At 38.4% G+C, this 15811-nt stretch overlaps 1 protein-coding gene across 4 annotated transcripts in view; it reads left to right on the plus strand.

Moving 5' to 3' along the window:
- Positions 1 to 15811, plus strand: part of LOC136858235 (synaptic vesicle glycoprotein 2A) — a 263056-nt gene that overhangs the window by 153597 nt on the left and 93648 nt on the right. For 3 of the 4 annotated variants that reach the window (XM_067137635.2, XM_067137634.2, XM_068225463.1), the window contains exon 10: positions 5735 to 5894. In XM_067137635.2, the coding sequence (XP_066993736.2) occupies positions 5735 to 5894 (160 nt within the window). Of the gene's footprint in view, positions 1 to 5734; positions 5895 to 15811 lie in introns of those variants that run through there. The other variant, XM_067137636.1, reaches the window with a different exon arrangement.

Below are 15811 nucleotides of genomic sequence, written 5' to 3' on the forward strand. Positions count from 1 at the left end.
TACTTATTAGTATTAGTATTATTAATATTTACGTAGTCAGACGATCACATTATTTGTGAGGTTATGTCATGAAACATGTGCTGTATATATATATTTATATGAGTTTAGTTAATCTAAGAACCTGTAATTAATAGTATATAATTTATTATTACCTGTATATATGATGTATAATCCACAGTAATATTGTTCAACACACTGTAATATCCAGAATAACACTAGGTATGACGAGAACTATTTATAACCTTCTTTACAATTGTAACTATGTATCAAGTACTGTACTCTAGAATTTACGAGAAAAGGTGTTGTGTAACATACTTCTTGAAACCTGGCCAGGCAACCTATATAAAGAAACAGTCTCGATGGGGGGAGTTCTTTTCCTTCTTCTCCTTCAGAATTTCTTGGGCGCTGCTGAAAAGCCATTACACAGTCACAACTCATGCTGTCGTGAATTTTCAAGAGAACCAAATTTTGAGTTTTACTGGTGATGTATGGAGTTGTTCAACACTTATAGAAATACTGAGGTTATCGAACGAGAACGTAACGACGTCATAGTTTCCTATCTTCCATTCTCAGTTCAATACGGACAAAAGTGAAATTCTTAGATTTAAATGTCATAGGTTGCAGTTATGTAGAGGAGAATGCCAGTGAAGAACTACATACAAACTCACTAGTCAAATGAAGTTAGAATTTAATGTTACAGTTATTCAAAAATTCTTGAATAGCAAGAACAATTGAAGGTGTAGGCTGTTGAACGAGGCTAGCTACATTTGTGGGTACTCGGATTCGTTGCGAGTGTAAAGTTTGGAAGAAAACAGTTTTCTATGTAGGGTGAAATGGGAATATTGAAAGAAAATATGATTAACGTCGGCCAGGCTATTATTACATGAACACATGGGCGAGTATGTCAGTTTTAATTTGAATTTATAAGCCGGAGTCAGAGCGTGATTGAAGCGTAATCTGATAGTAGTAGTAATATGTCTATGTGAATAGTTTGTTTTTGAAAACCATGGGCGACCAGCAATGCTCGGCTGCAGCTGATAATAATATTTACCCTTTAGTTTCGCCGATTGTGACCAATTGTGCTGCCATTTTTGTTGAACAGCTAGTTTTATGGTCAGGGTGAAGTCTGTGTAGGGGAGGGCAATGGAAGCGTTGATGCCAGTTCCTGATGCGGCTTGTTTTGCCGTTTTATCAACCTGATCATTACCAGCATTGTTCGAATGTCCTTTTATCCATATTAAAGTTATATCAGCTCCAGTTTCATTGAGTTCAAATAATAGGCATCGAATGTTGCAGATGTACCAATTTTTATAGAACTTTCATGGCATTAAGCTCTGTAGCACACTTAAGGAATCTGTAAAAATGATCGCTTTGGTGATATGGTGATGTTTTAGGTATAACAATGCTTGTCGAATAGTGAAAGCCTCAGTAGTAAATATTGAGGTATGAGTTGGAAGAATATATTGCTGACTTATGTGTAACTGCGGAATGTAATATGCGGCTCCCGTGCCTGCATTATGTTTAGATCCACCTGTGTATATAATGATAGGAGGGTTAAGCTCTTTAATCGCTATTTTAAGTGTTGTGTTAGATATATCGGAAGGTTGAATTGAGCTGTTATTAAAGGAGATGTGCAGAGACGCTATAATATGAGGTTTGTAGTGCATAATATTATATGGCAATGCATTTTGTGGAAGCGAGATATTTTGTTGAATACTAGTATGATATTGTCGCGCCAAGCGGAAAGTATTTAACAAAGCAGGAGTTCATGATTGCTGGTGATAACGGTGCCGATATTCCGCCATTAATTGTAGTTTGGGGAAGATAGGATGTCTAGCTAGCACCTTTCATTGCAGTAAAAATTTAGCAGCTAAATACAAGCGACGATAGTTTAGAGGCATTTCACGTGTTTCAACAAGTAACGCATTAGTCGGGGTAGAGGGTAACACTCCTATACATAATCTCAGTGCACGGTGTTGAATTACGTTGAGCTTGTGAATAAGCGTGGAAGAAGCAATATCAAAATAAAAGGATCCATAATCTAGAAGTGAACCTTGCCGGTAAAGCAATAAAGCCGTTACGTGATCAGCACCCCAGTTCCGTCTAACTGTCAGTTTCAATATATTGGTAAGTTTTTGAGTCTTCTTCGAAAGGTATTCAAAATGGGTTTTCCATGACAATTTATTATCTAAATAAATACCTAAATATTTGTGCACCCTTACTTTTGGAAGTGTAATATTTGCGATTCTAGAAGAGTCTGTATTATAATTGCATTATGCGTAAACATCATTGCCACATTTTTGGTACAATAATCAATGAAGAAAAGGTTCCACCTAATCGATACTTTCTCTTTTATTTAGCCTTAGGCTATTTAAAAAGACTTTAAAAAATAATCACAGAACATGTTTCGAATGCATTGCATTCATCATCAGCTGTTTACTATTGGCTTAGGTAAAAATAGCTTAAAAATAATATCATGATTTATATTAAACATTAAAAAACATTAAAAAGCAGATGTTAGTAGAACGCATATAGGTGGGAGCGGGGGGGGTTGGGAAGGGGAGGGTGCATTGAAGGCGGTTGTTAGTTGGACACTAAACTTAAAATTGAAAACACTTGTTAGGCTAAAAAGTCTTAGGTTCACTATATATCATGTGAGTTTTTCAGTAAAATCACTTGCTACTGGAAACTTGTAGATTCTTTGGTAAAATGCTCCTGTTGAATTGTTTGTAAACTGTTTGTCTTCTTAGAACAGCATCTGGTTTACTCCCGTCACTTATCTCTTATTAGGTGGAAAGGTGTGGCTTGTTGATAAATGAAGTCTACTGTATGGTGTTTAAAAGACTTGTTAAAAATTGGATCGTCTGTATTACGACCTGTAACCGGCAGAAAAAGATTACATCAATTAGTTTTGGTCGTCTGGAACGTAATAGCTAGGGAGGCTATTAGTGTTAGAAGGTGTGGAATGTGAACTTACCCTTGTCCTGTTTGTTTACTTTACTTCCCGTGCTGCGGGAGTAGGTTTGTTTCAGCTGTCTTCGACCTTGTGTTGTAGCAGTGTACTGTGGTCTGTGAACTAACTTGGTTAGGAGGGAGGTGGGTAAGTGAGGACGTGTCGTCATTTACTGTTTCGGGCGGGGAGGGGGTAGCGAGGACATGGTCTTTTGATAATGCTTAAATTTGTTGATTATTCGGTCTACAAAAGCGTTGATAAAAGCCGTTAAATTTAGCGATAGTACGGATGCTGTTCAGTTTATTATTTAAGTCTTTCTTATATATTGGAGTATTAAAGGCACAAAAGACTAGGCTGATGCAAGTAGCACGCTTGTGTGCTTGTGGATGCGATTAGTCTTGTCGAGTGGTGGTTGCTGTTTGATTTGGTTTTCTAAAAATGTTGTAGGATAAAAAAAGAAAAGATGTCTGATAATGGTTAAATCTACAAAATTAATAGTTTTGTTACTTTCAGATTTGAGGGTAAATTTAACATGAGGGTCAATGTTGTTAAGAAGAAGAAGAAGTGTAGCAGCTGCGTTAGTGATTTCTTCATTCATAATAACTAAAGTGTCATTGATATATCTGGCCCAGAAGAGGATATTATTAAAATTATTATTATTATCAATTTTTGTGTACTCCAAGAAATCGAGATAGATCTCAGCTAAGATGCCTGAGGCTGGTGAGCCCATAACTAAACTATCCTGCTCATACACAGTATTATCAAAGGTGAACAAGTTATTGTTTATGGCCAATTTTAAAATAGTAATAAAGTCTTGAAATTCTAGTTCACTCAGATGACTGAATTTATTTATTTTCAATGATGGGAATAATTTGGAGGTGTGTATACTGGGGTACATATTTACGATGTCAAATGAATGCAGAGAAAGATTTGGTTGGATGTCAAAGTTCTTCAGTTTTTCAATTAATTCTGAAGTGTTTCTGATAGATTTGTTGGGTAAAAATCGGTTATTTTTAATAATAATTTTAGGATGAATTTGGATGTATTGTTTTGTGAATGGGTCTGTAATTGATTATTGGATGAATCAGAATTTTGGCTTTATGAATTTTGGGGAGGGCTTTAGCAGCGGGCACACCTAGTTTCATGTTTAAGAGTTTTGTTTTTTCTTGATCTGTGAAGAGAAAAGAGGTGTGTTTTTAAAGTTTGCTTAAGACCACTTTAACAAAAATAATAAAATAACGCCTCCGCATTTTACACTTTTACCTTCAATAAAGTGGTTTATAAAGTTATCAACATTTTTAAAAAGCACAACATAAAATGGCTTTTAGAACCAATAACAGAAATGTCGATATCCTACACAACTCTAACTTGGTAAACAAATCTAATGTTTTTTCAAAATCTGGAGTTTACAGATTAAAATGCAACAACTGTAGTTCTTCATATGTTGGGCTGTTTGGTCATATGTATTGTAAAGAAACAAGGCATCACTGGTATATGTGTTTAATTGACTGTATAGTTGAAGGTGTGCCGTAAATCTACCTCTGTCCACAATCTGTACCGGTATCCATTTATACAGGTGAAAAGTTATATGTTGCCTGAGGGCATCAGTATGCAGTAAAGGGTTAAGAATTCTCAGTTTTAACCATATCTTCATGTGCCGTCCTGCCAATGTCCAACAGCATTTCAGCATAATTTTTAACAAACGCTACAGGAACATTTCATTTTGTTTACGTTAGGTTGATGTAAATTTCTTCACGGAGAATAAAAATGTAACCAGGATATCCTCTTTCCTCCAGCCCTATGCCTGTATAGTTCAAGTTGGGTTGGTGTTGGCCTTCACGTAACTTCATTCCGTTCCAGAAGCATGACAAACTGGTAGTATTTGACAGTCTTCATAATGTTCAAGTATTCCTGCAGCTAAACAATACTTGTTGTAAACATGGATGGACCCACATCTAGTACAACTAGATTCATCTTACAACAAGACTGAAGCAATGAAAATTTTTAAACATGGATTTTTATTGCAATTGCTGGTTGTATTTTATCTCATTTAAGTTTTTTATGTATCACTGTGTTTTCATCCTTGTATTATTTTAACATCTAGGCTGCGCTAGGTCAGACCATGTCCTACTATGTAGCATTTTAGACAGACCATTTATTAAATGACAATATTTTGTATTGAATAGATGGACTTAATACAGTAAAATTATTTTTAGAATTTTATCCTAGAAATAAAAGAAGCGTAGACTTCATGGTACAGCCACATTATAGGAACGAAGAGCGTGTGACCTTCCAGAAAGTACGTTGACATTTCTGTCCAAGGAAAAAGATCAAGGGGAAGGCCAAGGAAATACTGGATAGAGAAAGTGAAATCATATGTGGAGGGGAGAGGTCTCAATTGGGAAGATGTCCTGGAACAGAAGATGTATGTAGTCAGGAACGGATGGAAACCTGGAGTTGGAAAATGATGATGATGTGTTCTTCAGGATTTTACCTTCTATTCTCAATATATTTGGTATCAAGAGACTTCGTTTACCAGCATTTCTTTACATTTGTTTAATTTTTTAAAACTTGCTCTCGTTTTTCAGGTTTATATTCTTAGCACTTGACAACTTCTCCAGTATCTGTACAGACATACATGGAATGATGATGATACTGAAAAACTTTGTGCTTTAATTTCTTCATTTTGTACTGTAATTCCTTTTCCAAACATGCGATTTACATGGATAGCAATTCATAAATTAACTATCCTTTGGTTAAATTGGTTGTTCTTTTTTACAGTTCCATGTTTCTTCATGGCTGGCATGAGCGTCTTGACTATCTATTGGTCTTCCAATGCTGACCTGACACTGACATTGTTTTCCCTCTTCCATGGATTTAATGAGGTTGCAATTTCATGTCTTGTGGGAGTGACTGTTGATGTCTTTCCAACGACTTTGAGGTAATTACTGATGCATATACTAGAACAATGCTCATATAATTGAATTGCCATTTCAGTTGGGTAGGATAGGGTTCAACCAGACATTCTTCATTTTCCTTCAAAAAGTAAGAGACATAATGAGATGTCTGACTAATATATGCAATAATTTTTGTATCTTTGAAAGGTTTATATGTATATATTGTACTGGTTACGACCTGTACATGCGTATTTTTTGAAAGTTAATTGCATTTAATCATCACACGTAATATTCTGAGCAAGCCTGGTTTGTTTACATTCGGTGGAACGAGCGAGCGAGTCGAGGACAGCTGTGTGTGTGACGTACCTGCAGGGGCAAGATAGATCACCCCCCTGACATGCCACGTGTAGCTGGCCTGACCTGGAATGTTCTGGATTCAAGCGTCACACCTTCACGAACATTCGATTAAGAAAATTTTAAAACTCCTCTAATAATTATGGTAGGGACTTGAGCGACATGTCATTTTGAAGGGAATCACATAAACGTCGCAAAGCGTGAATGTCAGGTAAATCCGTTGAGGGGTTCATGAGATAACCAGCTTGAAGGGATCACGCTATATGATGACGTAGAAGCCCCCAAACCGAATATAAGGAGGGCTCACTCTAGCCTGATCACTCAGTCACAGCTGAGTATTCAGCCTGGCGCTACTCGCTGCTGTAATCGTCAGAGGCTATCTTCGAGTAGTTACAGTCTTCATGCAGAACTTAAACCATCACGGCCATATGGGACTTTTCAATTGTGCGCGCGTGAACCCCAAATTCTTCAAAGTCTTTATAAACAGTGACTTGTAATCTTGGCCAGTGATGAACTCTAAAATTATTCAAAGTCTTTATGGACATTGACTTGTGATTTTCGCCAGTGATTATTCAAAGTCTTGTAATTTTTGCCAGTGATTAACTCTAAAATTATTCAAAGTCTTTGTGGACATTGACGTTAAACTTTTGCCAGTGATGAACTCTTAACATTATTCAAAGTCTTTATGGACATGGACTTGCAATATTTACGAGTGTTGAGGAACAAATCATTCTAAGTCTTTATGAACAGTGACTTGTAATTTTCGCCAGTGATGAACTCTAAAATTATTCAAAGTCTTTATTTAAAGTCTTAGTGGACATTGACTTGCAATTTCTGCCAGTGATGAACTCTAAAATTATTCAAAGTCTTCATGAACATGGACTTGTAATTTTCGCGAGTGTTAAGGAACGAATTCTTGAAAGTCTTTATGGACAGTGAATTGTAATTTTGCCAGTGGTGAGAAACCAATTATTCAAGGTCTTTATGAACATTGACTTGTAAATTCTGCGAGCGATGATGAACACATTTTCGAAGTCTTTGTGGACATTGATTCTATCAGCCACATTGGACTTAGGTAATGAGTGATTACCTGCAACGTCGTCAGAGACCATCGGAGATCATCCAGAACATCGGAAGTTTGAGACTTATTCGTACACAACCAACCTGGGTGTTCCGGCCTCATCTTAACGGAGTATTTGGCATCTTCCGGAACGTGTTCCAGCCTGTTCGGCCTGGCGAGCTGGAGACCCGGACCATTTAAAGGACGATGTTGAAGACAACCCCTATCTACAATGAGGTGATGTGCAATTTGATATGCATTTCATAAATAAACTCTTATTAAATCTGATTTAAAATTTTGTTGTAGATAGGACCCTGCCTCCTGTACCAAGCCCTAACTAGTGTCTATCCAGTTTCGTCCAGAGAACTATTTCATGCTTACTTTAAAATTAAAATCTTAAAGTCGGGCTCTTTTATTGGTACAATATATAACACAACCAAATTGAGTTTTCTTAGAAATGAATAGTTCTTCCTCAAATTCTAGAACATCATTTAAACCTAGTCACCTGTTTCAAGTACATTCTAACGATAAGAAGTTAGATGAAACCTAAAATTTTGCTTGACACAAAAATGTCAGCAGAGACATTTTCTTTGCTTTTTCATTCAATTCTGAACCAGTATCACTCCAGAGAGACGGTCAACCCTACATGGTTATCCATGCCCACACTAAAGCCAAACCAAACCCCATGGCACGACAGCCCTTGAGGGCCTCTAAAATGATTGTTTCTTATAAGTAGGGTATTAATTGTCCTAAGTCTTAAAAATAAGATGTGTATCATGGAAGATTTAGAGTATATCAACACCAACCTTAACAGGGACATTTTAATAATCATTAGAAGATCATATACTAAAAAACAAATAACAAATAACAGTTCAACAGTAACTTGATATACGATTGTATAACAGGTACTAGTATCTAGTGGCTAGTTCAAAAGTCATAACTTTCTGTGGTGCTTAGTTCAAGTTGATTGATTAAATTGGGCTTTCCAGTCGGTCAACACTTATTGGTATCAACATATAATAAGACAGGAAAGGGTACTCCTGAAGACAGAGGTGGAGAGATAGAAAACTGTAGAGGTCCTTCATTCACAACCGGACTGGAAGACTAGAAATGGAAAATGAAGAAAAAATGGATTTATTAAACTAAACACATGAAATAAGATCATGCTGAATAAAAAAAGAATAAATCAGATAAGCAACTGACCAGTGGTTGTGTCAATCAAGGAAAAGTTACATGCATATTTACATCAATTAACGTTATTAAACAAAAGCATTTACAAGCAAAATGGGTAATGAACTCAAGATATCAAAAGAAAATCTCCTTACATGGAATATGTCTGAATTACATTTTATTTACTTATGTTGCTTGCCTCGTTAAGTCCCTAGTTCTTTGCTTGAAGGCTCGATTTCTTACTGTTCATGATATGCGATAGTTATGCCCGATACATTAGTAATTGACTTAACCTCCTGAGGCCCAGACCATTTTTCTTTTGGTCAAATCTCATAAAAGTGTTTACTTCCCTAACAGTGCCTTGGTGGGTGATAGTGAAGTGAGAAGCATACCACACCAAGGTCAATGAATTTCCGAAAATTGGTAACACAAACTTTTGCTAAATTTTTATTTATTTAATTTTTTAAATATAAACATAAATAAATGATCCATATTTGGACAGTGTCCTTTTAAAAGGACGCAAGGCCTCAGGAGGTTAAATTACATATATATATACATATATCTTATTAGTATATAAATAAAACACTTGTTCAGGGCTGCGTCTGAATTACCCTTCCAAAATAGTAACAAATTCTCATTATATGGTTCCAAACCCATGAACACAGATAAGGTCAGGACCTTTTTTCCCAAAAATAGTCATCGGACTTTGTCTCCCCGTTAACAAACAAATAAAGGACAACATCAGAACACAAAAATATACCCCAGACACAACAATACAAATCACAAAATAGATTAAACACACCTGTAAAACAAAGCACACAGAATATACACACTGCAGTTGATAGAGGTGTCGGATCAAGAACCCAACATACCCGGGCACAGGTCATTGCATATCTCTCACATAGGTACAGCATATCAATAGCACTTGACATGCCAGGAAAATTGGCTGGTTGGCAATGTAAACATCAAACTAACTGGGCTCTGGTGTCTGACAATTCACAAGGATAACGGGATCATTTGTAACAACTTGTCAACTCCTGGATACTTCATGGTTGCTATCTCCTTGATGTCGGTTGTATCTGGAACTGTTAAGTTAGAACCATCTACTTCTCTGCTTAGCGTGCTCGAATGCATGATCACAACCTTAGTACTGGCTGTTATTCCATTATAGCTTCTGCTCAGAGATATGTTCGATCCACGCGGCACTAAATTAAGCTAGCTGGGCCCGGTTGCAATCTGTCCTTGTTGGCGGTTATATTTTAAATGACTCGCACATGTTAATTGCACAGTTTGTGTACACGTTGGACATTATTCATAAATGCATATTGTCACTAGCTCTTGTGAGCTAAATCACAGCGATTCTACTTCAGTTTAACAAAACTTCACAAAGCATTGTCTTGTCGGCTCGCGAATCACGACACATCAGACTTGGCATTCAAAAGCAGAAGGAGATCCCTTCCCTAGTGCAGATTTAATAGTCTCTGGAGGTCGCCAGCTTCAAGGGAAACCACTAACAAACAGACCCTCTTTCTTTGTAAGAGCTTGCAAGATGTTAACAGCTCCTCTCGTCAACACGCATATCTCTCAGTTTAGCACAAGTAAATAGTTTTATCAGCTCCTGTTACTCTATAGTTATAATCTTAATTATGTGTGGTGTCAGACCTGTGGAATTTAGCTTAATGGTTGATTAATTGATTAAAATTCAGGTGAATCCAGCTCTGAAAAATAGAAATTTGTCAACCTGTGACAAATGTTTGGCACATCCCCTTGTTTAAATCTCACCCCCTCCAGAGTTTGCTGTGTGCATGGGTACGCAGGTACTGGGGTCTACATGATTGAAATCACAGCTTACGGCTCAGGCCCACCAGAGGAACTTGTTTGTACCAGAGTGCTACAGACCGGGCGTGTTGACCGTGTGGTTAGGGTTGCGCCGCTGTGAGCTTGCATCCTGGAGATAGTGGTTTCGAACCCCACTTTTGGCAGCCCTGAAGATGATTTTCTGTGGTTTCCCCACTTTCACACCAGGCAAATGCTGGGATTGTACTTTAATTAAGGCCACGGCTGTTTCTTCCCACTCCTAGGCCTTTCATATCCCATCATTGCCATAATACCTATCTGTGTCGTGTGACATAAAGCAAAATAGCAAAAAAGTGTGCTATGAGGTTCTCACAGCCTCTGGCACAACTGTCCAGGGTTCCTTCCTTCATTCCCCATGACTATATTAAGCGCATAGATAAAATTTGCCACAGTATGATAAAAAATAAATTGAAGCAAATTATGATAAGGTTCATCCTCCGACTGACCAGGGAAGAGAAAATATGAACATGTTGTTTTCTTATCTATGGATAATTTGAACCTCTCTACACTGTGGCTCATTTTTCCTCACTTTCTCTTCTCTCGATTCTCAATTGCCCATGTCTTCCAGTAGGCGCTCCTTCTCTTTCCTTGCTTGGTAGTAAATATCTAGCAACGCCTGGAACTTCCTTTAGTTGCTTTCACATTCAGTGCATGAGTCGTCACTAGCGTTGATTGGATCTTCAGCATCTACCATGTTTACTTCTTCTCCTGAAGCTTCCTCCTCCTCTTCTTCTTCCTCTGGGATCACAGGCTCATGTTCTGGGTCTTCCTTGTCCTTGATGTCATCTTCTTCTTCACCATCCTCGTTTCCGTCATCCATCTCTTCTCCACCTTGTACATCGCTAATTTTAATCTGGCCTGGTGGGTGGTAAAACATTAGGTTTGTATGCACCCCCCTCTGGAGTCATAATCTGGAGCATTCGGTTCAATCCTTGTCCACGGTTCAGTTGATATAGATGTTGATTCCCATAGGGGAACCTGGAATACTTGTCCCGAATGAGTAAATTTATAATACCACTATAAATGGTCCGGACATTATAAATTTTCCAGCTAACTCATTCCTGGTTGCCAGCATTTCTATATCATCTGATGACCAGCCAGGCATCAATTTTTGGTAATGAGATAATGTCTCTCATAGTGCATCGGCACTCTAATGTCCAATAACAGAACATTTATATTGGTATCACAGTTCAGTTGTCTATAACTTCGGCATTGGTTGCTCTCAGCATCATGACACTTATCGTCCGTCTGACCCTGTATAGTGTCTTTCCATATTGCCTTTTCTTGGTGTTTATATCCCAGTTCTGTTACATATCTGCGCAAATCTGTATTTCTCTCTTCAAAATCTGGACGGTAGTTGCCTCTACTATTGCCATTTCTATTGTCCCTTTCATTCCATCGGTAATATGGCCTTCTTTGTCCAGCGAAGTTGGCATATCGATATCGGTGCATCCTACTGTTATGTCCACTCAGGTAATTTCTCCCTCTTGGATCTCCTCTACTCCAGCCATATTCACTACCTCTTCAGTCATCTATCCGATCGTTCAGTTTCCAGGTTCCATCCCGTTGTTCTCTCCCTTCGGTTCAAACTTCTAGAGATATGGTCTGAGTTCCTGAATTTTGCCTTCTCGTGCTTTTCCAGACCTTCAGTGGTGAGCTACTGTCTCCACTCAAATCTTCCACGTGTATTGCCTCAGCATGTCATATCCTAGGCTGACTCTGGCTAGATGTTTTATCCAGCTGTCAGAGTGTCATTTCTGCTTCCGCTGTATGTTTGCGTTTGCCGCAATTAATGTCCTTTTGACTTTGATCGATAGTTGCCTAGATATTGCAGCTATGATCTAACTCTCTGATGGTGGGACATCCAAGTCATAGAATTTGATCATTTGCGACACGAAAACTGGGAGAATTTAGTAGGTAATGTGGCAGCATATTTCCGAAAATATAGCTCCATTCTCAACCCTTGCTGAACAGTGTCATCCCAAAATTTCTTCAAAAATGCTGCTTTGAACTCTTTGTATGTGCTGAAGGTATATCTAAATGCCATCATCCATTCCAGTACAGAATCCCCTGGGAATTTTTCTACAGTTCTTAATCTTCTCTCTGGTGGTATCCTGCAATCTTCTTTATAATCATCCATCTCCCTTAAAAATACTCGTGGCGTTCTGTCGTCCATTCCGGTATACTTATCTTCGGATGTACAAACAATGTTGTACACCAGGATCCTCCCTTGTATATTGGGAGTTGAAGTACGCTTCTCCGGTCGCGGCAAATTCAGCAGCTCACTCTGTAAAGCGGGCTCACTAGTCTGGCTATTTTCCACATTCAATATATGGTCTCCTTCTCCTACACTTTGTTGTTGGATAGAGCATTTAATCTTACTAAGTTCTTTATTTGTGCGCAAAACCAAGCATTCCATTTTGTCTCTCATGTGCTCTAATTCCTTTTCAATGACTTTAATTTGGTCTTATTCTTCTCGCTCATTTCCACTCATGTCTGTATACTTGTCTCTATTTCTTGGTTGTTAGCCTTAGCAGCTTTACGATCTTCCATAATAATTTCCTGGATTTCTTATCCCTTGTCCACTATATCTTCAGCTACTTCCTGCCTTATCTGTCCTTTCATCGCCTTTATCTTTTCCTGTGTTTCATGTTGTATTTCCAGCATCTCGCTTTCTATTTTCTCTTCCGTCTTCTGCTGATCGCTGTCTGTGCAGTCGCTTACCTCGCTTGACATAGCACTAAATCACAATTCTGTGTCCTGGATAAGTTTATCAATCGCACTACGATTTTTCCCAATTTGGGTTCACGCATCGTCGTGACTGAAAGTTATCTCACCGAATCTTCTATCCATGCTTTCTGCACTTACCGCCACCTGGCTTTTCAATTCCTCAACAGATCCTCGGATTGTTTCTATTTATACTTGTGCCCTATTCTCTACCTCAGGTAACTTCTTCTCTAGCCTACCCATTCCTTCCTTACAACACTGTTATACAGTATCAATTTTCGATTCAAGTTCCCTGAGCTTAGTGTCTGGTGTTACCTGAACTAATTTCTCATTATTCTGGTTTAAGTGTTCGTTTACCTTGGATAATCCCTCATGGTTCTTCCCCGTGGCCTGCTTAAATTGTGTGTTCATACTACTTAATAGCTCATCCATACACTCCTGCTCATGCTGAGCTGCCTCTTCTGCAGCTCTCCATATGCCGTGCAGTTTTCTCTGCGCCCTTGTCCATCCTCGCTAACAGATCCTCCAAAGTTACAGACATACTACTTCTTTAACACATTCACTGCCAGACCCGTATATGTATATATATATACTAGCTGATGTACCCGTGCTTCGCTACGGGATTCTCAGGAAGACTGACTTGGTGGTTTTCCTAACTTAATTCAACATATGTCATTACAAAAATGTCAGTAGGAATGTAGCGATTGAAAGCAATGTTATCATATAAAATACTCGATCCAATGAAAAACCGCACACTTTCTCACTTTCAACGAACAGTACTACGGTGCCGATCTAAGAGTCCAAAGTTCCAGAGCTGGAATAACCAGGTCGCAGACTGCCGTGAACACTCCTCTGTCATTATTCCGTTAAATATGCACACTACTCATTCCAATCAGTGCCTCAGAGTAGGGAATGAATAGCTCGAATACTATGATGAACCAGTGTGTTACGAACCAGATATATCGGAAAATGTATGAACCAGAGGAATGGCATGCTAAAGAAGAACGTTATCTTACTCCCCAGCTACTTTCCGGCAATATACAGAAAGGCTGTTACAGTCGGTACGACCAGGCCAGTTGGCCGTGTTGTTAGGGGTGCGCAGCTGTGAGCTTGATATATAGCCTATAGATTTATCGATACGACCACTAATAACATAAATAACTTATTTGAGAATTACATTTCAGGCCTTCCCCTAATCTATGATTTCACTCAGCGTGAAGAAAATAATTTATAGCCTAGATTGTAGTGGTTCATCACCCGACATTACATGATGGTTTCCATTGAATTCTCTTCAGCCATTTTCTCTTGATGCGTGTACAGACAGACAGACAGACAGACAGACAGACAGACAGACAGACAGACAGACAGACAGACAGACAGACAGACAGACAGACAGACAGACAGACAGACAGACAGACAGACAGACAGACAGACAGACAGACAGACAGACAGACAGAAATTACAGATAAGTAAAAAAATGCATTTCCTTGTTACTGTGGACGTGACAGATGCAGAAATACCATTCATTTCAAATTCTGAGCAATGTACAGGCAAAACACTTATTTCATATATAGATTACATTTCAGGCCTTCCCCTAAACTACCATTTCACTCAGTGTGAATAACATTATTGATAGCCTAGATTATAGTGACCTATTCCTCAACTTTGCATACCAATTTTCGTGAAGATACGACCACTAATACAATAAATTTTTGACAATTAAATTTTAGGCCTTCTCCTAAACTACAATTTTTCTCAGCGTGTATAGCCTATATTGTAGCGACTTATTTCCCATGTTTGTCTACCGATTTTTATTAAGACACGACCATTAATAACATAAATATTTGAGAATAAAATTTCAGGCCTTCCCCTAAACTACCATTTCACTCAGCGTGATTAAAATAATTTATAGCCTAGATTGTAGTGGTTCATCACCCAACTTTACATTCCGATTTTTATTATATTCTCTTCAGCCGTTTTCTCGTGATGTGTGTACAGACAGACAGACAGACAGACAGACAGACAGACAGACAGACAGACAGACAGACAGACATTACAGAAAAGTAAAAAATGCATTTTCTTGTTACTGTGAACATGACCGATACAGAAATACCATGCTTTTCAAATTCTGAGCAATGTACAGACAAAACTCTTATTTTATATACAGGGTGAAGCGAAATTTGCGCACTCGGGCATCACACCGTGACTGCTCACATGCCAGCAATAAAAACATATCTCTCACAAAAGTTCGTCTTTCGAGTATATCCGGCAGAAAAAGGGCGTTGAGGAGTGGCAATCTGGCAACACTGTAACCACATGTAGGGTAACTACATCTGTCAGCATGTATTGTTTGTGCTGTACAGTTGGTGCAGTGGATACAGTTTTGGGTTAGCATTCAGGAGGTCGAGGGGTCGATCCTGGGTTGAAGCATGTGTTTTTTATTTCATAAATGTTGTCCAGGTTGTATGGTATCTGGCAACTTAATCGTCAACAGCCATTGCAGCGGGTCCTCTAGAAACCATTTGCACTTACATACTACGATCCTACAAATGGACGGACAATTGTTTTCATTGGTCAGCTTTGAAAGACATCCTTTCCACGTCGTGGGCGTGAATTTATTCGCACCACTTCATATACTAAATGCGAAACCTGTTTTCTTTGTACCCTCCTCCAATGATCTCATAGATTAGTAGCAACTATTATTCTTGCCTCGTTCAAGTCCATTATATTTCGTTAGGGCTTACGTTACCAGTAGGCCTAGCAAAGTATTTGTTGTGTTCAGCGTTACAAAAT

Source organism: Anabrus simplex, chromosome 1 (assembly GCF_040414725.1).
Source record: "Anabrus simplex isolate iqAnaSimp1 chromosome 1, ASM4041472v1, whole genome shotgun sequence".
Classification (NCBI taxonomy): Eukaryota; Metazoa; Arthropoda; class Insecta; order Orthoptera; family Tettigoniidae; genus Anabrus; species Anabrus simplex.